We start from the raw sequence: 27,444 nt of genomic DNA, 5'->3' as shown, positions 1-27,444 counted from the left end.
TGCGTGCTGGAGGTTGCGTTCTGATGAAGCCAACAAAACCACATCATCTGCGAAGAGCAGAGATGCAATTTTGTGATTATCAAAATAGACACACTCCTCACCTTGGCTGTGCTTTGAGATCCTGTCCATGAATATCACAAACAGAATTGGAGACAAGGGACAACCTTGGCGGAGTCTGACACCCACCGAAAACGTGTTTGACTTTGTGCTGAGAATGCGGACACAGCTCTCACTTGGGTTATACAAGGACTGGATGGCTTGATTATTTTCATAATCGATTATTTTTTGATTAATCATTTAGTCCATTAGAAGTGAGGTCTTCAAACTGTTTACTTAGTCAGACCAACAGCCAAAAAAAAAAACTTAAACAATTCATTTCATCATGATAGAAATCAGCAGAAGGCAAGCAAATCTCAGCATTTACGAAACAGCAAGCAACAAATGTTTGATATTTTTCATTGATGAATGACTCAAACGATTACCAGAATTGTGATCAATTAATTTTCTGTTGATCAACTGATCGATTAATCAACTAATCACTTCAGCACTGGCAAACACGCCACGCATCAGCCACCTTTCTGTTTAAATGTGTTTGTCTCAGTCACTTTGATTTGTTATTCATCATACCCCTCAACAACAGACATCAGGATTCAAGCTGGACTACACATGGCATCCTGAATCATCATCAGCTCTCTTTAGATCCCCCCCCCCCCAAGTCATTGATTTCTTCAACAATTTGTCGGCTCGCTGGTTTGAGGTCAAGTGGTGTACGCAGCATACTGAGAATCAGAAGAAGATCTAGTGTGCTGGATGGGAACTGAGTGGAGGAGCAAACTAATAACTTGGACTAACGGCATGGGTGGCACAGTAGCCCAGTGGTTAGCACTGTCGCCTCGCAGCAAGAAGGTCCTGGGTTCGAAAACCGGGGTTGTCCAACCTTGGGGGTCATCCCAGGTCATGTCTGTGTGGAGTTTGAATGTTCTCCCTGTGTCTGCGGTGGGTTTTCTCCGGGTGCTCCGGTTTCATCCATCATCAAAAAGACATGCATGTTAGGGTTACTACTCCTGTCTGTGCCCTTGACCGAGGCATGGCAAGACGAACTGGAGGTGGTCCCCGGGTGCTGCACAGCAGCTGCCCACTGCCCCTAGCTACACAGCTAGGATGGGTTAAATGCAAAGTGTAATTTCCCTATGGGGATCAATAAAGTATCCCAAAATCAAAATAAAATAAAATAAAATAAAATAGAGGCCTTACCGGTCTCTTTATCCACCTGGGACACCAGCCTGCTGTTGGAGTTATCAATACGATTGGTGCTGCAAACAGAAGGAGGTTAGACGGGATTTAAACATATCGATCAGTCAGCCTTAACATGCATGGTGAGACGGTTAAAATGGAGCTGAAAATCACTGCCACTTACGCAATGTTACAAACACCTTCCCAACTTTATAAATAATGATTTTTATCAAAGTAACATGGATCATAGCAGCCACGCTGTCTCTTAAAATGGCAACAAAGAGAAAAGGTCGAAAAAATGTTGAAGCAAGACAATATATTTGCCTATTAAAAGCCATTGAAATACTCCTAAAACTGGGCTGATGTTGAGTTTCTCAGCAAATTAGAGGGTGAAATGAAGGTCGGTACCTTTAAACACCTAGTTCAACACAGTGAGGTCGGACAAAATCAGGCAGGTTGTACGGTTGTGCTACAACAAAACTCATAAACTTCAATTTAAACTCTTTAAATATTGCACAAAAAAAAGCCCTCTTGTTTGTCGCCCTGCCTCAAGTCAAATCTGTTTGTATAGCCCAAAGTCACATGGAATTAAGCCCCCAAGGGCTTTACAACCAGTACAACATACAACAATATATGACAATATCTGACATTCGCCTCTTTGTTTTTGCCCTTTTAATCGCTCTTTTTAAAGATAATGCCATTTTCTGGTCTTTGCATTTGCACGTCTCTAGCATGGCGCTCACACTGCACATACAGATCTATCTCCAAAGGCACCGGGATCAGATTCTGACCTCAGGGGTACACGATGCCGTCTGAGACATTAAATTCACTCATTTCATTCCTGCCGTCTACACCGCGTTTACTCAAGAGAGCAAGGAGCTTCAGCAACAGCTGCTGCCGCGCTGTGTTTTCGGTCAAACCGCTGGGGTTTATACAACAGAAGTCTGGCATAGCTCGAGGACAGCGTGCTTCTGCGACGCTCTGTGAGCTGAGGTAGAAACAGTCATCCCCATCAATAAATGAGAGGGCGGCTGGGGTTGGAGAGGTTGGCTGGAAATGGAACGAGAGAGGGGGAAGAAAAAAAAGAGTGCCTGTCTGTTCCTCGGCCTAGTCGAGAACATGAGTGGTCACATATTCACGACAGGGTTTCTTCGATGTACATTTCCACCCCTTCCTCTTCCTCCACATCCCCCCATTTAACTCTCTCTCTGTATCTGCTTTTACCTCCCTGGTTTTACAGCACTTCCTTTAGCCCACTCTCTCTCTCTCTCTCTCTCTCTCTAGCTCTCTCTAGCTCTCTCTCTCTCTGCAAGTGTCTCTACGCCTCACTAAACCTCGCACTTGCTTTTGCATTTTCTAACATGCTTTCTGTCCAGCAACAACCCCCCCCTCCCCCTCCCCAAAACCCCACTGCCTCCTCTCCGTGGGGGCCTTACTTGTAGTTGCGCTCCCAGAACTTGACAGGCCGCGGGTAGGAGGAGATAAAGATGGCACTGCCGAGGAAGGGGGCCAGGGGAGTGTAGAAGACGGTGGTCAACAGGGTCTGGAGCAACAGCATGGCTGAGTCTGAACACACACACGCACACATGCAGGTAAAGGAAAGTAAATAGAAACAGACACACACACACACACACACACACACACACACACACACACACACACGTGCACATCCAAGTACACGCATTCAGACACGGCGAAGGATACGAGGTACAGCGAAGGGCTGAGCGAAGGCGTGGAAGGCGCTTCCCCAGGCAATCTGCCAGGGAGCGATGTAAACCAGGATGAAATGAAGCTTCAGCAGCAGATCGCGCATCTGTAAACAAACACAAACGGCAGGGCAATCAGGCCTACACAAACAGAACTGCCAACACAAAACAGAAGACCCGCTGGCCACCAGGACGGGAATTAAATTTCACTCCTTTCCTGGTTTCAATAACTCGGTCCCTTTAAGAGGAATTAAATTATTTCCACCACCAGCAGTGAAATCAGGGTCTAACAGCTCAGGTCAAGTGTTAAACAAAGCTGTACGGAATAATTAGCCTGCAGCCCCCTATTGGCCCCCTGTTCATGCATAATGGACAACACAGGAAAAAGGAGCACGCACGCACACGCGCACACACACACACACACATACACAGGCTTCTTTTGGGGGGAAAAACCCATTAAATTTGTTTTCCTCAGCCCTCCTTTTTTTGTCGAATACAGGCATGAAAATGTGAGCTGAAGGTTTTATGAAACAGACCAACATGTACACACACACACACACACACACACACACACACATATATATATATATACTACTATTATTACTACTTTGGGCTGCTCCCATTAGGGGTCGCAACAGCGGATCATCCGTTTCCATCTCTTCCTGTCCTCTACATCTTCCTCTGTCACACCAGCCACCTGCATGTCCTCCCTCACCACATCCATACACCTCCTCTTTGGCCTTCCTCTTCTCCTCTTCCCTGGCAGCTCCATATTCAGCATCCTTCTCCCAATATACCCAGCATCTCTCCTCCACACATGTCCAAGCCATCTCAATCTTGCCTCTCTTACTTTGTCTCCAAACCATCCAACCTGAGCTGTCCCTCTAATATAATCGTTCCTAATCCTGTCCTTCTTCGTCACTCCCTGTGAAAATCTTAGCATCTTCAACTCTGCCACCTCCAACTCCACCTCCTGTCTTTTCATCAGTGCCACTGTCTCTAAACCATATAACATAGCTGGTCTCACAACCATCTTGTAAACCTTCCCTTTAACTCTTGCTGATATTCTTCTGTCACAAATCACTACTGACACTCTTCTCCACCCACTCCACCCTGCCTGCACTTTCTTCTTCACCTCTCTTCTGCACTCCCCGTTACTTTGGACAGTTGACCCCAAGTGTTTAAACATCCATTCATCCAAACCGCTTATCCTGCTGTCAGGGTCGAGGGTCTGCTGGAGCCTATCCCAGCAGTCATTGGGCGGCAGGCGGGGAGACTCCCTGGACAGGCTGCGGGGAGACTCCCTGGACAGGCTGCCCACTATACTATATATATAATCCAGTGAGTCAAGTAAATTCTTTATGAGACAGTACAAGCCTGTTTCATGCCATTTTACATTGACCAAAGGTGGACATTAGTGGGTTTTTTGGCCAGTGGGAAAAGGGTTTTATACATACATATATATATATATATATATATATATATAGAGAGAGAGAGAGAGAGAGAGAGAGAGAGAGAGAGAGAGAGAGAGAGAGAGAGAGAGAGAGAGAGAGAGAGAGAGAGACAGACAGACAGACAGACAGACAGACAGACAGACAGACAGACAGACAGACAGAGAGAGTTCATAGCTCATATAAATTAGACATCTGTAGATAATAGAGAAGGAAGTGCACACACAACTAGCCAGCAAGTAATATCCCTGCCTGCGTACAATTTTCAATGTACTTTTCTCCAAAGCTGAACGCTGTTAAATATGAATAACATGATAAATACCCCTAAGTATTCGTATAAAATGTAAGAATTTAATCATTTCCATAACATTTCAGCTTGAATTTCAATGAGCTCTTTTCAACAGCTGTTTTTTTTTTTTAATTTTCTTCTACTCTATGTTTATTTTGCAGCCTGGGGGAATCGATGTGTGTGCCCTCATCACTGAACAGCATCAGCCCACTTGCATACATGGACAGTCCTGACCTTGCACAGAAGTGTCCCTTTGATAGTTTTGTATCTATCTGCCTGTCCACCTGTTTGTGTGCACCCTGTCTGTCTCCATGGGTCTACGTCTGTGTGCGTGCCATCTGTGTTTGTCTATTTATAACCACAACTACAGTATTCCCCAGTAACCATTATCTCAGTCGGACTGTTGATCTGAATGCATATCAGCAAAGCCTGCAAATCACCAGCTTGCCTGCAAAAATAAAACCATTAGCACTGGGTTTTTTTGTTGTTTTGTTTTGTTTTTTTGCCGGGAGTAACTGCGAGTAACTTTTGGTGTGACTCCACCTCTTCGGTTTCGTATTTTCAAGTTTCAATTTCATGTGAGTTTTGAACAATTTTTGCTTAACGGTAGTGAATCTGTCTCCATTGCTCCTAATTGGGTGTTTTCATCACAAACAAAACAGGTATTTCATCAATAGCTGGGAAAATCTTTTTGCAAGACCTTTTTTTTTGGATCCCCCCCCCACCCCCTTTTCTCCCCACTCGTACTTGGCCAATTACCTCACTCTTCCGAGCCGTCCCGGTCTCTGCTCCACCCCCTCTGCTGATCCGGGGAGGGCTGCAGACTACCACATGCCTCCTCCGATACATGTGGAGTCGCCAGCCACTTCTTTTCACCTGACAGTGAGGAGTTTCGCCAGGGAAGCGTAGCATGTGGGAGGATCAAGCTATTCCCCCCAGTTCCCCTGAACAGGCGCCCCGACTGACCAGAGGAGGCGCTAGTGCAGCGATCAGGACACATACCCACATCCGGCTTCCCACCTACAGACACAGCCAATTGTGTCTGTAGGGACGCCTGACCAAGCCGGAGGCAACACGGGGATTTGAACCAGCAATCCCCGTGTTGGTAGGCAACGGAGTAGACCGCCACGCCACCTGGATGCCCCTTTGCAAGAACATTTTCTTTAAAACTGTACCCCATATGACATATACACTTTGCGAGGAAAGAGCTGTCGTTTTATCAGCCATCACTACAAACAGCATCATCGCCACCTTTGACATCACTTTCTGACCTTGTGAAAGATGATGGACATGAGGAAAAAGTCAAGCAGGAAGCTCTCGGAGGCGTGCGGACAGTCAAAGTGGAAGAACACAAGCGTGAAGAGGAGTGTCAGGAACTGGAAGCTGGGGTCGCAGAAGGACGAGCGCAAGAGTTTGAGACCCGCAACCGTCATCAGAAAAACATCACAGCTGGAAGGAGGTGATTGGAGAGAGCCATGAAAGACACAAGCTATTACAGGCACCCGCCAGAAAATTTAATGGGTAGGCCGCTGCACACATTCAGGTAGACAGACACAAAGACATGTGCACAGCCACGTACATGTATACAGACAGTCATGTATGTACAAACACACACACACACACCTGCACATGTACACACCCATCAACAACACACATTCACATACACAGCCAGCCTGGCCTACCATAAAAGACAGTATGTGAGTATGTATGTGTGTGTGTGTGTGTGTGTGTGTGTGTGTGTGTGTGTGTGTGTGTGTGTGTGTGTGTCACTTACTGGATCCCCAGCTTCTTGCGGTGACTGAGGGCAAAGCCGTCGTTAGTGAGCGCACTCAGCACGATGGCGGGGTAAACCACGTACTTCTCAAAACACAGCAGGCCGACGTACAGTCGCTCAAACCACATCAGCACAGCATCCTCTGGACAGAAGAGGGACACACCTGTTAGACTGACACATCCCAAGAGCTTGGCCCCGACAGACTTGGCCAAGTTTCTCAGAAGGATGTTTTTATCTGCTTAATCTCTGGTCTTTATTCCGTGACAGCTGTCAGTAACAACGACATATTATTTGGGTTTTTTTTTTTTCTTTTTTGAGCAGATGGGTTTTTCGCTGGGACGGCTGGTACAAATGGGCTGACGGGGCTAAGCCCTCGCTATCTTTTATAATAAAGATGAGAAAATGATCGCTAAAAAGTGTCTTTATGCGTGCTCAATAATCCAGGTAAGGATGTGAAACTGGCCGTTGGTTTCGGTCGTTATGCCCCTGTGTTGTTTACATGGGGGAGGATATCTGCAGTCAGCCGAAACCGAAGGTGTTACTTAGTTGCGTGATGACACGTATCTGTCAATAAACATTGTATCCAGATGAACTCATTCAACCTTCTTTGAAACTCACTCTTCTGTTCCCCACTGTGTGCGTGTGTGTGTGTGTGAGAGAGAGAGAGAGAGAGAGAGAGAGAGAGAGAGAGAGAGGAGAGAGAGAGAGAGAGAGAGAGAGAGAGAGAGAGAGAGAGAGAGAGAGAGAGAGAGAGAGAGAGAGAGAGAGAGAGAGAGAGAGAGAGAAGAGGCAGATACAGAGTTTTTTGGCATCAGGCCATTCTTGTGGGTATTTCCCTATAGTGTTGTTGTAGAGCACCTGCTATAACAAGGTATAATGTGTCATTGCTGTAACTTGGTATCTCGGGTGTGATGCTGCTGTTGCTTCAGTGTGAACTATTGATGGGCACGATGTGTTTATTAGCCCACCCACCCAATATCCCCACCAGCCGTCACTGGGCCATTTTGTGTATGGAAAAAAAAACCTTGTCCTGTTTAATCAGAGGTTTTTGTTTGTGTATCTGAGTCAACATTATTATTTTAATTATTTATTATTATCATTTATTATTTTAAAATGATCTCAAAACAAATCATCTCCTTTTTTTTTTTTCTTTAATCATAATCTGGTCCCAACCTTTTACAGATGGCAGTCAACTGTAACCCTAATGGCCTGTTGTGTGGCCTGACCTCTGGGTTCAAACTGGTGGTATTCCTTGGTCTTGAGGATGGGGTGGGAGATCCATAGCCACGGGTGGTGCTTCCTCAGCTGGGGGATCAGGTAGTGGGTGACGAAACCTACGGTCCCCGCCAGCGCATACAACACGATGGTCACAAAGGGCTGAAAATAAGCCGGCGAATAAATGAAAGAAATACACAACAGCGTGCACGATACACTGAGTGATAAAACACATTTACGCTGCAGCCGGCCGTCCTTAACAAGTACACGAGACACAAATAATGTGTTTCAGCTGGGTGTATCTTCAAGCTGTCCCAATACAGGTGGAAAACAGGGAACTCACCTTGAGAGAGAGGAAGACTGTACTAGCGGTGACGGCGAAGGTTAGGATGTAGGCAACAGAGCACACTATCACATCTGACAGGAGGATGTCCTTCTGCAGAGAGCAAAATGGAAGGATAATGGTTAAACTCTACGATTTACACTAGAGAGAAATATGACTGTCTGTCATAACCATCCAGGAGCATGGTTACCTACTATGTTTTTGTCGTATTGTTTGTTTTTTGCCTGTATTTACAGGAATGAGACATGCATTTTTGCACTCCTGTTATGTATTACGGATTTTTTGGCCCTTTATGGATTTTTTGCCCCTTTTTCTCCCCAATTGTACTTGGCCAATTACCCCACTCTTCTGAGCCGTCCCGGTCGCTGCTCCATCACCTCTGCTGATCCGGGGAGGGCTTCCACATGCCTCCTCCGATACATGTGGAGTCACCAGCCGCTTCTTTTCACCTGACAGTGGGGAGTTTCACCAGGGGGACGTAGCGCATGTTATTCCCCCCAGTTCCCCCTCCCCCTCCCCCCTGAGCAGGTGCCCCGACTAACCAGAGGGGGCGCTAGTGCAGCCACCAGGACACATACCCACATCCGGCTTCCCATCTGCAGATACAGCCAATTATGTCTGTAGGGACGCCCGACCAAGCCAGAGGTAAGACAGGGATTCGAACTGGCGATCCCCGTGCTGGTAGGCAACGGAATAGACCGCTACGCTACCTGGATGCCTCTAGATAAACATGTTTCTTTATCTATATCTCAATTTATTGTTTGCACCATTGAGTTCTGAAGCTTCTCCGGGAGCGGGTCTTTAATATCCGAGTCTTCCTCCTCCTCTTCCTCATTCTCTACCAGAGCCGGCATTAGCTTAGACTTGATCAGGGATCTGAAATCAATGAATTACTTTTGTAAGAGAAAACATCGGAGACCGGATGCGTGATAACAGCAACATGCTGTATCTCAGCTACCGATTAATCAACGCCTTCGTTTAGGGGAGGCTCACAGCACACAGATTTTAATGACTCCCCCAAACTGAATTCTGTGAATATGAGGAAAAGCTAGAATATTTCATGAACGAATTCGCTGAGAGATTGTGGAGTCAAATTCAGATAACCTCAGGTTTTAAGTTTGGGGTTCCTCCATGTTAACTAATACCGCTGCAACACTCAGTTTTACAAATACTGAGATTTGTTTGACCCCCGCTTAACTGTAAAACCATGCAAAAATATTGCTCTGATTTATCTCTAATCCATCCCCAAGGATAAGGAGAGGACGTTTACGCACAAAATGGTGAATTTCAGAGTCGATAAATGCCACAGCGATCCAAAAAATATTCATCTTGAGTGGATAATTGTTTGATTTACTGTTTGTCCCTCAACCTGATATTACGTACACCCGTCTGTCTATTAATCCATCTCTCTCCCCGTGGCGCTCTAGTCTTTAATTACCGTCTGTCACAGTATCGATCTGACTGCAGATCCACTTGCACACTGACACTTACAGTAACACGGAGGGGTCGCTGCTCTGCCGACTGAGGTGGTAGGAGAAGACAACCAAGAGGCCACAGAAACCAGAGAACAGAGCTGGGGTGTGCTGCTCATCCCATGGCTCCTACACACACACACACACACACACACACACACACACACACACACACACACACACACACACACACACACACACACACACACAACTTTTTTACACCAGCTAGAGCAAAACATAAGATTAGTGCAGCACCTGAAATATTGTGAACAAGAAAACAATGTATAATTTCCAAATACAGGCCTGTAGGACAGGGCCAATTTCCTCATTTGAAATTAAAAAACAGCACACTGAAAGACAGACACATTTCTAAGACCTCTTAAACTGAATTTGAATGTCAAAATGTTTCATCTTAACTTCACAACGTACTCAAAACCTGTTAAGAGCACTGAGTTTGGACGATCTATTTCGAGACACTGAAGACTTTTTCCGGACCTGAAGGAACACTGCAGCACTTAAACACTACCCACCCATGTCTCCCCGTGTCCCAGCAGTCATTTATGAAAGATGACTAGCAGCACTTTATGCTTTGCTTCAGTTCTTCTGAGTTCAGTCGGTGATTTTGCCGGCTATTTATAACGGCTTTCAATTTCCTACAGTCTGTCTATGGGCACCGATTCAATACAACTCTCTCTCTCACACACATGCACGCACACACACGCACACACAAACCCCTTTTAATCTCTTTCCTGTACAGCCAGTATACCCAGTTAGTTTTTACCTTGAGAGCTCCAAAGCAGAAGCCGTAGAGTAGAGACAAAGCTAAGAGACTGCGCAGGATGCTGTAGATTGCAGAGTGGAGGCCAGTGGCGGCTGAGGGACACACAGGCACCGCTAGCTTAGCGTGACTATTTTATCAAATCTTCAAGAAATGCATAAAAAGGTTCAGTGATACCAAGGCGAGAATACAGATAGCGTGAATCAACATGCAGCAAATTACTAGCACGTTAGCACGACACAGTGTGGGTTCATGTGGGAACACGTAAAGTTGAATCAGTTGACATGTCCAGCCATCCATTATCCAAGCCGCTTATCCCAATCGGGGTCACGGGGAAGCTGGAGCCTATCCCAGCAGTCAGTGGGCGGCAGGTGGGGAGACGCCCTGGACAGGCCGCCAGCCCATCACAGGGCCAACACATTCACACCTAGGGACAAGTTAGTACGGCCGATTCACCTGACCTACATGTCTTTGGACGGAGGAACCCGGAGCACCCAGAAGAAACCCTCGCAGACACAGGGAGGATATGCAAACTCCAAACACAGAATGACCCGGGACGATCCCCAAGGTTGGGCTACCCCGGGGCTCGAACCCAGGACCTTCTTGCTGTGAGGCGACCATGCTATCCACTGTGCTACCATGCTGCCAGTTGACTTGTACATCGGAGAAACCAAACAGTTGTTAGCCAAGAGGATGGTACAGCACAGGAGAGCTAACGTGTCAGGCCAAGACTCCATGGGCTACACCCATTTACAGGCCAGTGGCCACTCTTTCAAGGATCGGGATGTGCACATCCTTGATAGGGAGGAACACTGGTTTGAATGGGGCCATCTATGTGAAGAGGGAATGGGGGGGGGGGCTAAGAGTACATCCGTCGCAATCTTACAATGCTGTGATTACAACTATTCCCCATCCTCTGTGAGCAGTACATATGGCCATTCTAACTCTAGTTAATGGTCATGGTAATTTGCATATGAAACCGATCGTTTTCGGTGGTTATGCCACTGTGCTGTTTATGTGGGGATACCTGCAGTCAGTTTACACTGAAGACGTCACTCAGATGAGCGATGAAGCTTTTCTCGCAATAAACGCTGCGTCCAGATGAACTGATTCAACTTTCTGTGATTTCCTTACCTGGATTATTTTTCAAGACATTCATATGGGATTTTTTTTAGTTGTTTTTACTTTGCTATCTAGCTACAGAGGTGAGCAAGTCTGGCAGTGAGATGGAGTACAGGATCCAATGTCAGGAGTGATGGACTCAAATAGATGGTGGCTACAGATCTCCATCAATCCTTTATCTCGAAGTGTTCTGCTTCTTAATTTTTTTTGGATCGCTAAAGCAATCAAAATGTCCAGCCATGAACCCATTTATCCTCACATTATTTCTTTGATTAGTGGGACTGTAAAATTGGCTCCACACCAGAGACAGTCTCCATTACGGGTTTTGCCTGCCGAAGAAAACTGAAAGGAACATGAAAGGAAGCCGGATGAACCCGGACAGTCCACACGGTGTGGACCAAGCAACCACTGAGCTGCCTCTCACAGGGCTCGCTGAAGTACAAACGTGACGGAGAGTTGCAGGTAGCACCACTGACCTGTTCCTCCAAAGAAGTGCATGTCGATCTGCTCCAGCAGGTAAATCATGAAGGTATTGATCTGAGGGAACAGGCCCACCAAGAAGGCAACGGGGAAGCAGTAAGTAAAACCTGCCTCGTCCAGATCACAAAGAAAAGGGAGGGACAAAGTTAAGGTTATACATGTCATAAAAGGGCATTTCAAACTGATGAACAACAACAATAAGTAGATGAATAAGCATAACAAATAGAGTCGGTTAAAGACTTTGCTATGTCGTGTATGTATCTGCAAACTACTCACCGTGTCTCTGCATCGTCATTCCTCTACTTGGTGCACGTGTTCAAGCCTCTGTGTGCCTTTGTGTGCAAGTGTATGCACATCTAAACCCATGCCATGTGTGTGTGTGTGTGTGTGTGTGTGTGTGTGTGTGTGTGTGTGTGTGTGTGTGGTGTGTGTGTGTGTGTGTGTGTGTGTGTGTGTGTGTGTGTGTGTGTGTGTGGTGTGTGTGTGTGTGTGTGGTGTGTGTGCGTCTCCCAATGTGTGTATATTAACCATACCCACTAGCAGGTCTCGGAGGAAGCCGAGGGCATCGTGACAGACGATGGTGACACCATACAGGGTGGAGACCGGAAGATCCTTCCACCTCAGCAGCTGCTCCAGCAGCCAGATTAGACCGCAGAAGATGCAGAAATAGGCCGCACGGCTGTAAGCCACCAGCTGGTTATGGCCCTGGGGTAAGACACACACACACACACACACACACACACACACACACACACACACACACACACACACACACATACACAAATACATATACAGATACGCAACATTGGTAACGTGCACACGTTTACACACACACACACACACACACACACGTAGAAAACACACCACACACATACTGATACCACACATACATATGTAAAAAGACATACGCAAACACAAGTGCACACAAACGCATGCATGCATAGATGGTAAAACTGAACACAAGTAGTTAAATGTACACACACCATTGCACACACACAAGCATACCCACACACACACACACAGCAGGCAGGAGTTAAGCCACCCCCCCCCCTTTTCTCCCCATTTTTATCCGGTCAATAACCCCACTCTTCCAAGCCGTCCTGGTCGCTGCTCCACCCCCCCCCACCCCGCTGATCCAGGGAGGGCTGCAGACTACCACACACCTCCTCCAATACAGGTGGAGTCGCCAGCCGCTTCTTTTCACCTGACAGTGAGGAGTTTCGCCAAGGGGACGTAGCACGTGGGAGGATCACGCTATTCCCCCCAGCCCCCCCCCCCCCCGAACAGGCGCCCCGACCGACCGGAGAAGGTGCTAGTGCAGCCACCAGGACACATACCCACATCCGGCTTCCCACCCGCAAACACGGCCAATTGTGTCTGTAGGGATGCCCGACAAAGCCAGAGGTAACACGGGAATTCGAACCATCGATCCCCACATTGGTAGGCAACGGAATAGACCGCCACGCCACCCGGACACCAAGCCATGCTTTCTAATGGGCAAGTGTCGTGTTGTACAGGAGTAACTCCTTGAAATGAGGCTCTCATGAGGTCTCTTCAGAGGTTCAGCGACTAAGTCAGACTCACATGTGTTGGTGAGGCAGCATCTGGCTGGACACTCTGCAAGACAAAGCAACAAAACGAACTCTTCATCACCAGTCTGAATTAAAGACTACTGTTACCAACTACTTTACTCAGTTCCCTTTACAGTAAATCAGATCGATATTCATCTTTCATTTAGATGTAATGAATGCAATAATTAAAATCTTAAACAATTAACACATCATTTATAATTTTGTGTTTTGCTGTTGTTGCGAGTAGACCGCAGAAGTAAATTGGTAGCCCGTTTGAGACTCTCAGAGTTGAAAAACTAAACCCTTGAGCTACCCAATTTGCTCAACTAATTTATCTATGAATTTTGTAGGTGACTCGGTTCGGTCAGCACCCACCAGAGTCTGCCACATTAGACACAGGGGCGTGGCTAGCAAGTCAGTCCGAAAAATGGCCCCAGGTGACTTCCTGGCTTCTACCAAAAACAGAGGTTAGGGATCCTCTTACCTTTAGTAATGAGTACTGGCAGCTGGCAATAACCAGGCAGAACTGGAACACCCAGAAGTCTTTGAAACAGCCGTGGTTAAGGAGGAGGAAGCCGAGAAAGGAGACAAGGAAGGCCATGAAGACCGCTACCAAGTTCTCCCGAACATCCTGGTTCCTACGCAAACACAGCGAGTAAACTTTGATTTAGTATACTCAGCAGCTAGTTAATCAATTAATGGCGTTCATCTGTGGGATGTGTTCATATGTGGGGTGGGGGGGTGCACTGTTTGGTTCGCTCCAATGGAGAGCAAACAAAGCATGGCTGGAGGCTGGGCTGGCATGTTACCTGTCCAGTAGGGCAAGCAAGGTGAGTCGGTCATACAGGATGTTAATCCATTTCCCAGGAAACAAAGCCAGCTTGTAATAAAGCTTCCTGGTCGGCTTCTCCTGTGTGGATGTTTCCGAGGACTCGTCCAAAGAGTCCTCCTCCTAACACACACACACACACACACACACACTTGAATAATTACTACCCATATTTATACAATGCAGTAATCGTAGATCATTTACATTTATATTAAAAGCCGGGGGCCTCAATCCACAACAAAAATAAATTGTTTGTCTTATCTTTACTTAAATAAATGTCACAGGAAGGAAGCATCTTGTTTTGCCATTATAGAAGCAAATCCTCAAGTCATGGCCGTGTCCTATCTTATCTCAAACCTCCTACGTTCGCTTCACTTCGGAAATCCTAATTATGTGTGAAAATTCTCAATACGAAATGGAAATAAATTGTTTACCGCTGGGATATTTCTGCAATAGCATAATTATATATCTGCTGTGGAGATAGGATTTTATTTTTTTTCTCTGATGCATTTGGGAAACATCATTTTGTTATGACAAAAAAAAACCCCCAAAAACTAAATGGCCTCATAGGTTGAGAAAGGATAAGATTTCATACTTGGGACATTTCTGTAATGACTATCCCGGTACCTAAATGTCAACCCACAGCACTTAACAGGCACACAAATCCTACCCTTCCTCTTGACACACACACACAAACACATGCCCACACCTACACAGCATGTAGTTATTCAAATTCACGAGTCAGCAACTGGGAGTAGATGAGGTTTGAGGTGAAACCAACCGCTTCCACTTCCAGTTGCTGTCGCCCCTGCTAGCATAGATGCAAGGCTATCAGCTGGGCTGCCACAGCCCTGATATATGACTACCGCTATATAGACTGCAGCTGAGTCACAGCTAGCAAGATACAGTTAATCTCAGTTAGGCAGAGACAGAGCAAGGGAGGATCTTGTGTTTGGCCTTCATTACTCTACACTGTCACAGAAACTAATGGCTCATGGCTTGGGGTAGGACTGTAATGAAATGAAATAGAAAAAAAATAAAATGAAAGAGCAGCACATAAGAGACGGGGTAATAGAGGAGAGCAGAGTAGAGATCGACGCCCTGAAGGAAAACAGGACACCGCATTATACCGCTAAAGGAAGGACAACAGACGTTGAAAGACACCTGGAAGATCTCGGGGTGTGTTCTACGTGGCCGAAGCCTGTGGGCGGGGATGATGCGGCGCTGGAACGGGCAGTCGGAGTGACCGCCCACCAGGCCGTCCTGGCATTCTGAGTTGGAAGAAGTTGACAGCAGGTCACTGAGGAGACACAAACACACGCACACACACACACACACACACACACACACACACACACACACACACAGAATTATTTATCTAGCAAGCAGCAGGTCATCATTACAGAGAGGGAGGATGAAAGAAAGACAGGGGGAAAGTGCGAGAGCTTGAGTGCGGGGAGAAGGAGATGAGGAGGGAGAAGTGGAGGGAGAGGAAACGAAATGGGATTGGCGGTAAAGAGGGGAGAAGAATACGGAGGGACATACGGTGAGAGAAGGGGAAGAACAGGCAGGGAGAATAGGAAGAGGGCAGCAGTACCACATGTTGCCAGTGATGAGCTCGGCTCCCAGAGGCAGGTTCAGGGCTCTCTCCGCATACAGCTTCCGAGGCCTGTCTCCTGGTGCAGTAGACATGTAACACGCATTACAGACAAGCTGCACCACACGCCGTGTGGCCAATGTGCCGTGACTAACATTCAACTGATTTGCAGGTGCAGTCTACATTACTGCGTGTATATATCGCTTAGTAGAGGAGTTGTGGAAAGCCAAACAAGGCAAAAGTACAAATGAATGACTCAAGTGCTGGTTTCGCTTCTTCTTCTTTTTTTCCTAACCACTCCAGATAAAATTCGTTTCCTTTATCAGTCTCTTGAGCGGCATCCAAAGCTGAAATAATGAACTGCCGGCTGTTTTTCCCCCACAGATTTTTGCAGCGGCTCACTGTGATTCGTAATTGGGTCAGCACAAAAAGATTCCCCAAACTGACCTTATCTTAACGGCACTTCATTAACGGCACTTCAGTTACACTTTCACACTGTGTTTTTCACTGTTTTGCTGAGTGCTTGTATTTCATCCATCCCATCTTATCAACTGCACACAACAGCACAATGTTCTGCGGGAGCTATAACTGTGATAAGGTAAATCATTATTTCCTGACTGGGGGTTGGGGGGGTGAGGGCGGGTGCCTTATTTCTGGCTGTCTGCAAGTTTCAGAAAACCACATTTGTGGTGTTTTGTAATGCCAAATAGGATGAAATATAAAGTTGGTTTGACAGGTGAAATATTGTGAAAACAAAAAGAATAGAATAAAATAAATAAAATGAATAGAGGTGAGGTGGGCTGATTTATCACCCACTGAGCAGTACAACCAGAAAACCAATGTTTTTAACCTTCTCACGAACACCGGCCCCCCTCTGCGGCTGCCTAGATGAAAGGTACAAAACATGTCGTCTTGCACCCTCCAAAAAGCCCGTAACATAATTTGGCATAAAGTGGTCATTTCGATGATCCAAACAGGTATTTTAAAGATCCGTCTACGCATAGCCACATTAAAAACAATGTAAAATGTTCATATTTTGGTAATATCTCATCATATTTGAAGTGGCAACTTCTAACAACTATGGGAATAGCTCAACTAAGTCATAAGGTCAAGAGATGAAGCCAATGTGGAGTTTATTTTCCCTCAAATAATGATCTCTGTTTTGGGCAAAGACAAAATTCAATTTGCACTGCATTTTGAGCTTCTGCAACTCCACTTCAGTCGCACTTAGGTTAAATCTGACACTTGAACGCACTACACACAGCGTTAACCTTTCTTGAGAGACCATGGTTATGCAAATATTCAAATGTATTCGAGAGCTACAGCCATTTAGGTTTGGGTACATCATTTTTAGCATTGGACTAAGAAATCAAGGGGCATCTCAGCAGCAAAACATCTTTTTTTTCTTTTTTTTTTGGATTTCCCTCCCCCTTTTTTCTTTTCTGCTCCACCCCCTCGGCCGATCCGGGGAGAGCCACATGCATCCTCCAATGTGGGAGTCGCCAGCTGCTTCTTTACACCTGACAGAGAGGGAGTTTTGCCAGGGGGACGTAGCGTGTGGGAGGATCACGCTATTCCCCCCGGTCCCCCCCGAACAGGCATGCTGACCGACCAGAGGAGGCGCTAGTGCAGCCACCAGGACACATACCCACATCTGGCTTCCCACCCGCAGACACAGCCAACTGTGTCTGTAGGGATGCCCGACCAAGCCGGAGGTAACACGGGGATTCGAACTGGCGATCCCCGTGTTGGTAGGCAACGGAATAGATCACCATGCTACCCAGATGCCCCTGGTTAAAACGTCTTAAACACAGTTTAAGACTCAAATCACATTATTTTGCTACAACTCTGACCTTTCAAGACCTTGAATTGAAATGACATCATTTAAGCCATTGAAAAATAATTTCGGGACCTACAGACACCGCATCAGTGCTTTTTCACGGTTAGTCTGCCCATATTTGATAATACTAATAGTGGAAAGGGCACTGGGGTGAACCTTACTGTGTACAGTGTGGAAGGTGTAAGCCTCTTCTTTGTTGGTGGCCTCTGGCCGGCAGATGACCTGTAGCATGGAGCTCTCAGACTGGGAGGTCTGGGAGGGTAAGGAATCGTAATCCGGGTCCTTCTCGCGGTCTGTCTGGGGACTGTGGGCAGGATAATCAAAAATGTACCTTACTAAAGAGTAAAGGACCATTGTATGGTTTTGAATGACATCCACCAGCATCTCGATGAATCTAAGGGAAACTTGAACCTTGGTCATATTGGAGTCACACACATCCAGTACATGTGTGTTCATGAGTATGTTAGAAGTATGTGTGTTTGCATCTAAATAAGAGTGTCTCTTTGGAAGGATTTGTATGGGTCTATGAGTCTGTGTGTATGTTTGTGTGTCTTCCAGTCTCTATGTACCTTTTTAATTGCATGGGAATCTGCAGTCGAGGCATATCTACCTGTCAGGGGAGACTATTGGGATGTGTGAGGGAGGTACGGTCTGCAGGGTGTCTGTAGCCAGACTGTTGGGTGGGTTTGGTCTCTCGGGCTGGCTGTCAGTGTTCGACACTGTGATCGCGTCATCGTGTCTGGGGGTCTCGTGCTCTGAAAACACACCCAAACATTTCTCATCAATTCTGACTTGAAGTTCTGATAGCAAAAAAAAAAAGAAGCACGTTTTCATTCACCCCTGGATGCCATTGTAAGTCATTACATGGTCAACAGTTCAGCAGCATTTTTTGATAATCCAAAATGTAAAAATTATTACAGTATGTGGCGGTCAGTAAAAATACATTGTAAACCTAGATTAAGTGTTAACTTACCACCTAATAAGGAGTGTTACACAGTCTGTGTGTGTGGCCACAGAATCAGAATGAGAAACCAAACGTTTTATTGTCTATTACACAAAGTCCCAACTGTAAAACAATAACACAGTGTGGGCAACACAATCAGGCCACCAACAGTCCTTGATAAAGAGGAGCAAACAAAAAATAGATGTTTTTAAAGAAGGATTAAAAACAGCCAACATCCTGTTAACTGTAGACCAGGGGATATATGAGTTTAATCTGCAGTAAACCAAACGAGAGGTGATGTTTCACTCAGTCAAACTCACATAGGGTCACACCTGTGTAGGATGGACAGGAGCACATTATGTGTGTCAGAGTGGACTTTACCTCCAAGTTATGCTTGAAAGGAAACAAACACACTCACCTTCCTCTCCAGCTCCTGTTTCCTCTTTGCGTTCCTGTTTTTCCTCTTCCTTTGAACTGGCACCACCTCCTCTGGTGCTAAGTGAGCCCAGCAGAGAAACAAACTCCAGGAAGTTGGACTCGTTGGGGATCTGGCCTTCCTTGGCTTCCAGGTCTGACTTAGAACTGGTCATGGTGGTCTGAATGACAGACAGACAGGTGAATAAATGCTTCTTTTTTTTCATGTTTATGTTTGAGGATGACTGGATGGATGGATGGATGGATGGATGGATGGATGGATGGATGGATGGATGGATGGATGGATGGATGGATGGATGGATGGGTAAAAATGGTCACAAACTGATTCAGATAGTCACAACAGAAATTAGACTACAAATTGACAAAACTAAAATACAATCGTACCGTGTTACGGGAACAGTCTGACAGTAGAACAGCATCTTTCCCGCTGTCCATGCTGAGCCCACGGATGTGAGTCCTTCCTCCAGGCCCGTACCGACCAAACGCAGGCGGCAAACGCAGGAAACCCTCCGAATCCACATTGAGATCAGGAGAGTCCGTGTCGTCAGGGTGGGAGTGGACATCGATGCCCGACGAACTATTGTCATTGGTCAGTTGCGGGCTGGGCATGTTGTCATTGGTGAGTTGAGTGCTCAGATGCTCCTGGTCAGGATCTGGACATTCGAGCGTGGTCGACTCAGAACTTAGTGTTTCCCTGCAAAGATGGAATTCTTCACTCAGGTTCATCATCTCTAGCTGCTTTGGAGTGGATTCATCCTCGGACCTGGCCCCTTCCTCACCCTCCTCCCTCTCTTCTTCCGGGGAGTCAAAGGTGATGACAGGGATTTTGATATGGCACTCTCCTGCTTCTTTCTGAGCCTGCCCGCAAACACGCAGGCAAAAAAAATAAAAAATTATGCAATATCACTTTCAAGAGTTTCATATTCTTTCCCCTTTCATATCACAAAGACTTTTTGATAAAACACAATATCATTTTCAAATGAAACACCACGGTGGCAGATAGATCACCTGCATCGCACACTACAATCTCTGATTAAGTTAAACATCTCTAGTTAAACCTCACATCAATATTCCTGCTACAGGAACCTGTGTCTGTGTGTCTGTGGTACTCCGTAAAGTGTTTACAGTGACCATTCTGTATGGTATTCACCACTTAACATAAAATTTTCACCTCATATAGTATCATAGTACTCCAACGGCATTCCTATAAATTATTCTAATACAGTTAATAGCTTTCCTGAGATACAACAATTGTAATGTCTTCTTTTCACTTAAAGTCTTCTTTTGTCATACAACCATTTACTGTTGTCTACCTACCTCATTGCCATTAGTCTCTTAGGTCTTCATAGCAGGTCATACAGAGGCAAATCTAATCACCGCCACCTAATCATCTGCAGCAGTGATTAGCATTGGCTGAAATACTGAATAAGGTAACTTAAAGGTGATAAATAGAAGGATACTCAAATAAGAAGCTACAGCCAAGTCGTCGAGTGTACACTCAACATTCTGCTACTGTCTTCTCTTTTTGAGGGATGGCCACAACTTGGGATGTAAGCATTTCAATCGGCTTTTATTGGCGCAAGAACTCATGTTTTATAAATACATATACTACAAACTGCTGTCATCTTAATTTTTGGTAATATTTTGAATATGAATTCATGCTATTTAAGTTTTTACTTTTTCTTATTTCTGCCCATTTGCCGCAATTATTTTGATTATTCAGCAGTCAGCAGACAATTAATAATTGACAGCCATGTTGCCAATGCATTTGTTTTATTTGAAACGGGGGCACAATGTGGCCCGCTTGAGAGCTCGTGGCAAACATTTGACAGCAGAACAACTCTAGTCGTCCCACTGTACCTGTGCGTTCTCCAGGAGGCTCTGCTTGACACTCTCCTCCAACTGAGCAGCAGTTTGTGGGTCACAGCTCATGGTGATGATTATCTTCACGGTGTCGCTGTCATCCAGATGGGCTGACGTCGGTCCAGGAACGGAGTTGTCCACCAGAACCACCGCGATCTCATCAGAGCAATATGTCTCCTCCAACGGCTCAGCCTGGCAGAGAAAAATGCAGTGTGAATGACATTCAGGAGGAAATCACACACGGGCACACACACGCACACACTGGAATAGGCTCCAACATCCCGTGACTCTGAGTAAGGATAGGCATTTTGGATAATGGATGATAGTATCTTAATATTCCACTCTTCATTTGTTGAGCACTTTTATCTATACCATTGATGGTTTCCAGAAAAAAATGCTATCTATCTATATCTATATCTATATCTATATCAATCAATCTATGTATGTATGTATGTATGTATGTATGTATGTATGTATGTATGTATGTATGTGTGTGTGTGTGTGTGTGTGTGTGTGTATATATATATATATACGTATATACGTATATACGTATATACGTGTGTATATATATATATACATATATACACACATATATATACATACATACGTATATACGTATGTGTATGTATGTATACGTATGTATATATATGTATGTATGTGTATGTGTATATATATATATATATACACTACCGTTCAAAAGTTTGGGATCACCCAAACAATTTTGTGTTTTCCATGAAAAGTCACACTTATTCACCACCATATGTTGTGAAATGAATAGAAAATAGAGTCAAGACATTGACAAGGTTAGAAATAATGATTTGTATTTGAAATAAGATTTTTTTTACATCAAACTTTGCTTTCGTCAAAGAATCCTCCATTTGCAGCAATTACAGCATTGCAGACCTTTGGCATTCTAGCTGTTAATTTGTTGAGGTAATCTGGAGAAATTGCACCCACGCTTCCAGAAGCAGCTCCCACAAGTTGGATTGGTTGGATGGGCACTTCTTTGAGCAGATTGAGTTTCTGGAGCATCACATTTGTGGAGTCAATTAAACGCTCAAAATGGCCAGAAAAAGAGAACTTTCATCTGAAACTCGACAGTCTATTCTTGTTCTTAGAAATGAAGGCTATTCCATGCGAGAAATTGCTAAGAAATTGAAGATTTCCTACACCGGTGTGTACTACTCCCTTCAGAGGACAGCACAAAAAGGCTCTAACCAGAGTAGAAAAAGAAGTGGGAGGCCGCGTTGCACAACTGAGCAAGAAGATAAGTACATTAGAGTCTCTAGTTTGAGAAACAGACGCCTCACAGGTCCCCAACTGGCATCTTCATTAAATAGTACCTGTTAGAGCCTGTTTGTGCTGTCCTCTGAAGGGAGTAGTACACACCGGTGTAGGAAATCTTCAATTTCTTAGCAATTTCTCGCATGGAATAGCCTTCATTTCTAAGAACAAGAATAGACTGTCGAGTTTCAGATGAAAGTTCTCTTTTTCTGGCCATTTTGAGCGTTTAATTGACCCCACAAATGTGATGCTCCAGAAACTCAATCTGCTCAAAGAAGTGCCCATCCAACCAATCCAACTTGTGGGAGCTGCTTCTGGAAGCGTGGGGTGCAATTTCTCCAGATTACCTCAACAAATTAACAGCTAGAATGCCAAAGGTCTGCAATGCTGTAATTGCTGCAAATGGAGGATTCTTTGACGAAAGCAAAGTTTGATGTAAAAAAAATCTTATTTCAAATACAAATCACTATTTCTTACCTTGTCAATGTCTTGACTCTATTTTCTATTCATTTCACAACATATGGTGGTGAATAAGTGTGACTTTTCATGGAAAACACGAAATTGTTTGGGTGATCCCAAACTTTTGAACGGTAGTGTACATACATACATACACACACACGTATATACGTATATACGTATATATGTATATAAAGATAGATATAGGAAAAAAAACTTTAATACATAGCAGTACAAGTCTGTTTTGTGTATCACGCATTCATCAGTTGCCAAGCTGGCTAAACAACAAAGAAAAAACACCCGGCAAATAAAAGCTATGTTGCCTCGCACCATGTATATACACACACATATATACATATACACACACACACACACACACACACACACATATATATATACACTACCGTTCAAAAGTTTGGGATCACCCAAACAATTTTGTGTTTTCCATGAAAAGTCACACTTATTCACCACCATATGTTGTGAAATGAATAGAAAATAGAGTCAAGACATTGACAAGGTTAGAAATAATGATTTGTATTTGAAATAAGATTTTTTTTACATCAAACTTTGCTTTCGTCAAAGAATCCTCCATTTGCAGCAATTACAGCATTGCAGACCTTTGGCATTCTAGCTGTTAATTTGTTGAGGTAATCTGGAGAAATTGCACCCCACGCTTCCAGAAGCAGCTCCCACAAGTTGGATTGGTTGGATGGGCACTTCTTTGAGCAGATTGAGTTTCTGGAGCATCACATTTGTGATGGCTCTAACCAGAGTAGAAAAAGAAGTGGGAGGCCGCGTTGCACAACTGAGCAAGAAGATAAGTACATTAGAGTCTCTAGTTTGAGAAACAGACGCCTCACAGGTCCCCAACTGGTATCTTCATTAAATAGTACCTGTTAGAGCCTGTTTGTGCTGTCCTCTGAAGGGAGTAGTACACACCGGTGTAGGAAATCTTCAATTTCTTAGCAATTTCTCGCATGGAATAGCCTTCATTTCTAAGAACAAGAATAGACTGTCGAGTTTCAGATGAAAGTTCTCTTTTTCTGGCCATTTTGAGCGTATAATTGACCCCACAAATGTGATGCTCCAGAAACTCAATCTGCTCAAAGAAGTGCCCATCCAACCAATCCAACTTGTGGGAGCTGCTTCTGGAAGCGTGGGGTGCAATTTCTCCAGATTACCTCAACAAATTAACAGCTAGAATGCCAAAGGTCTGCAATGCTGTAATTGCTGCAAATGGAGGATTCTTTGACGAAAGCAAAGTTTGATGTAAAAAAAATCTTATTTCAAATACAAATCATTATTTCTAACCTTGTCAATGTCTTGACTCTATTTTCTATTCATTTCACAACATATGGTGGTGAATAAGTGTGACTTTTCATGGAAAACACAAAATTGTTTGGGTGATCCCAAACTTTTGAACGGTAGTGTATATATATAAATGGCCTGTTCCTCAAAGAACCATCCAAAGTGTACTCTCTGCTGCAGATATACAAGGGGAAAACATCAGACCCATCCAGAGCAGAGACAGACTGATACTGGAAGGATATATGGGAAAAGGAGGCATCACACAACACCAACGCCCAGTGGCTGGTGAGCCCAAGAGCAGATCACAACAATATCCCAGAACAAGAACCAGTTCTCATCACAGTGACTGACATCCAATGACGAGTCTCAAACATGAAGAGCTGGACCGTACCAGGCCCTGACATGATTCATGCCTACTGGTTGAAGCTAACAGCACTCCATGAATGCCTGGTGACACAAATGCAGCAGCTGCTAACATCAGGGTCTCACCCTCACTTGCTAACGCAGGGGAGAACTATTATGATCATGAAGGATCCCCGCAAGGGCACAACAACTTCAAACTACTGGCTGATAACCTGCCTCCCCACAACATGGAAGATCCTGTCAGGCATCATAGCAGCTAAGCTGAATAGGCACATGAGTCAATACATGAGCGAAAATCAGAAAAGAATTGGGAAAAACACCAGAGGGTTAAAGCATCAGCTACTGGTTGATAGTCACCCAAGACTCTAAGACCAGACAGACCAACCCGAGCACAGCCTGGATTTACTACAATATTACAATTTCATTTAGCAGACGCTTTTATCCAAAATGACGTACATCTGAGAGTTAATATAACACAAGCAATGATCTAGTCAGGGGACAACAACGCAAGTAAGTGCCAAAAAAATCAGGTTTAAGTCTGATCGGACATTGTTGCCAACAGGCAGTGCACAAAGGCAATGCATAGGGTGCATAGAAGCGATTTTTTTTGTATTTTTATTAATATAATCAGATGTGGAGGTGTTTGTGAAAGAGCTGGGTCTTTAGCTTCATCTGAAAGATGGAGAGGGACTCAGCGGATCAAATGGAGTTTGGTAACTTGTTCCACCACTGGGAAACTACAGAAGAGAAGAGTCTGGCTAGTGACTTAGGGCCCCGCTGTGGCGGAGGTTCCAGGCGCTTTTCATTGGCAGAGCGTAGTGAGCGGGGCCGAGTGTAGACCTGAACGAGGGAGTTCAGGTAGGTGGGAGCTGTTTTAGTTGCTGTTTTCTAAGTGAGCATCAAGGTTTTGAATTTGATGTGGGCCACTACTGGGAGCCAGTGGAGGGATATGAACAATGGATTGACATGTGCCATTTTAGGTTGGTTGAAGACCAGACGTGCCACCGCGTTCTGGTTCATTTGCAGAGGTTTGAAAGTGCATACAGGGAGACCTGCCAGTAAGGAGTTGCAGTAGTCAATACGTGATATTACAAGAGCCTGTACCAGGAGTTGTAGTGAATGCTCAGACAGGTAGGGTCTAATTCTCCTGATTTTGGACAGCGCAAATTGGCACAACCGAGCAATCGAGGCCACATGAACCTTACAGGTTAGTTGGTCATCAATCATGACACCCAGGTTTCCGGCAGACTTTGTGGGCATGAGTTGGATTGATCCAAGCTAGATATTGATCTGTTGTTGTAAGGATGGACTGGCTGGGATGACAAGGACCTCAGTCTAAGATAGGGTAAGCTGAAGGTGGTGTTCTTTCATCCATGCAGAGATATCAGCAAGGCATGACGATAACCATGTCAAGACTGTGAGGTCATCTGGCGGGAAGGATAGGAAGAGCTGGATATCATCAGCATCGCAATGGTATGAGAAACCATGGGAATGGATGATTGCGTCAAGTGGGGTGGTGTGTAATGAGAAGAGAAGGGGACCGAGCACTAACACTTGAGGTACTCCTTTGGTTAAGCCGCACAGTTTGGATGCTTCTCCCCTCCAAGGCACGCTAAAAGATCTCCCCGAGAGGTAGGACATGAACCAGCGGGGGACAGATCCTGAGACACCAAGCTCTGTGAGTGTGGAGAGGAGGATTTGATGGTTAACCATGTCAAAAGCAGCTGAAAGATCTAGCAGCAGTAAAGCTGAGGACTGGCCAGCAACTCTAGCCAAACGCAGGGATTCCATTACTGACAGAGTGCAGTCTCAGTAGAGTGACCTCACTTAAAGCCAGGCTGATTCGGATCGTACAGATTGTTCTCAGAAAGGAACTCAGAGACTTGGTTAAAGATCGTGCACTCAAATAATTTTGATAGAAAGGGTAGGAGTGAAACCCAGTCTGTAGTTTTCAACCTGGGCTGGGTTGAGTGTAGGTTTTTACTACAAGAACACACCTGGTTACTGGAGTGCTTGGCACTATACAAAGCCAACAAGACAATAATAGCCTCATCAAGAACTCAGTGCAGCAGTGAAAAACAATACTAGAGGCCAACTCAAAGACAATCACACAGGCAACCATCAAATGTGGCATATACCAGGCTGATGCATTATCCCTGCTACTGTTCTGCATAGGCCTGAACCCCCTCAGTCAGATCATCCCAAAAAGTGGATATGGATACAGGGTCAGAAATTGAGTTACCATCAGCCACCTCCTATACATGGATGACATCAAGCTGTATGACAGGAATGAACAAGACACTGACTCACTGATCCACCTCACCAGACTCTACAGCGACAACATTGGGATGTCATTCGGACTGGACAAATGCAGTTGAATGGTGGCAAAAGAGGAAAGGTGGTGAGCACTGAAGGGGTTGAATTAACAGATGGTAGGCTAGCATACAGGACAGTTACAAGTACCTGGGTATTCCATAGGCAAATGGAAACCATGTGGAGGCAGCAAGGAAGTCAGCTAGAGCCAAATACCTCCAGAGAGTGAGGCAGGTCGTGAGGAGCCAGTTCAATGGGAAGAATAAGATCCAAGCCATCAACACATATGCCCTGCCAGTCAGCAGATACCCAGCTGGAATAATAAGCTGGCCAAAAGAGGAGATAAAGGCCACAGATATCAGGACACGGAACTGTAGCACCTGTGAGGGTAAACAGATACCTAGGACCAGAGACTAAGTTCGGAAGAGCAGTAGATGAATTAAAACAATGGCAATAACAGACCACAGACCTGGAAATAAGTTTAAATGCTGATTTGTTTATATTAACCAGAGAACATAAATATTTCACAGTAAAACACTCATCTGTATTACCGGTACACTACCTCAAAACTACAAATAGAAAAAATAAAATACAACTTAAATCTTAAATACAACTCAAAATTTCACCATCCAGTGCATAACCAATAACTTCAGACTACACAAATCAATGCAATAGTCCCTTGTTTAAGACTCTTGAACTACCCATAAGCATCCACTGCGACGCAGCAATCTCCGGAAAATAATGTCTCAGTCCTACTACCACTATTCCAGTGAAACAGA

General features: G+C 45.0%; 1 protein-coding gene across 1 annotated transcript in view; it reads right to left on the bottom strand.

Annotated features, from left to right (window-relative positions):
• Positions 1 to 27,444, bottom strand: part of pcnx2 (pecanex 2) — a 52,272-nt gene that overhangs the window by 15,459 nt on the left and 9,369 nt on the right. The window contains exons 7-28 of the mRNA XM_056291800.1: positions 20,939 to 21,133; positions 19,463 to 19,936; positions 19,062 to 19,239; positions 18,311 to 18,455; positions 17,862 to 18,004; positions 15,861 to 15,939; positions 15,428 to 15,563; positions 14,244 to 14,383; positions 13,919 to 14,072; positions 13,448 to 13,480; positions 12,397 to 12,568; positions 11,860 to 11,970; positions 10,265 to 10,356; positions 9,503 to 9,612; positions 8,779 to 8,887; positions 8,012 to 8,104; positions 7,680 to 7,830; positions 6,454 to 6,595; positions 5,951 to 6,128; positions 2,938 to 3,046; positions 2,670 to 2,799; positions 1,255 to 1,313 (exon numbers count right to left, since the gene is read on the bottom strand). Coding sequence (XP_056147775.1) covers positions 1,255 to 1,313; positions 2,670 to 2,799; positions 2,938 to 3,046; positions 5,951 to 6,128; positions 6,454 to 6,595; positions 7,680 to 7,830; positions 8,012 to 8,104; positions 8,779 to 8,887; positions 9,503 to 9,612; positions 10,265 to 10,356; positions 11,860 to 11,970; positions 12,397 to 12,568; positions 13,448 to 13,480; positions 13,919 to 14,072; positions 14,244 to 14,383; positions 15,428 to 15,563; positions 15,861 to 15,939; positions 17,862 to 18,004; positions 18,311 to 18,455; positions 19,062 to 19,239; positions 19,463 to 19,936; positions 20,939 to 21,133 — 3,133 coding nt within the window. The remainder of the gene's footprint in view (positions 1 to 1,254; positions 1,314 to 2,669; positions 2,800 to 2,937; positions 3,047 to 5,950; positions 6,129 to 6,453; positions 6,596 to 7,679; positions 7,831 to 8,011; positions 8,105 to 8,778; positions 8,888 to 9,502; positions 9,613 to 10,264; positions 10,357 to 11,859; positions 11,971 to 12,396; positions 12,569 to 13,447; positions 13,481 to 13,918; positions 14,073 to 14,243; positions 14,384 to 15,427; positions 15,564 to 15,860; positions 15,940 to 17,861; positions 18,005 to 18,310; positions 18,456 to 19,061; positions 19,240 to 19,462; positions 19,937 to 20,938; positions 21,134 to 27,444) is intronic.

Source organism: Lampris incognitus, chromosome 13, assembly GCF_029633865.1.
Source record: "Lampris incognitus isolate fLamInc1 chromosome 13, fLamInc1.hap2, whole genome shotgun sequence".
Lineage (NCBI taxonomy): Eukaryota > Metazoa > Chordata > Actinopteri > Lampriformes > Lampridae > Lampris > Lampris incognitus.
The sequence above is the reverse complement of the archived record's forward strand: the minus strand, read 5'-3'. Positions and strand labels throughout refer to the sequence as shown.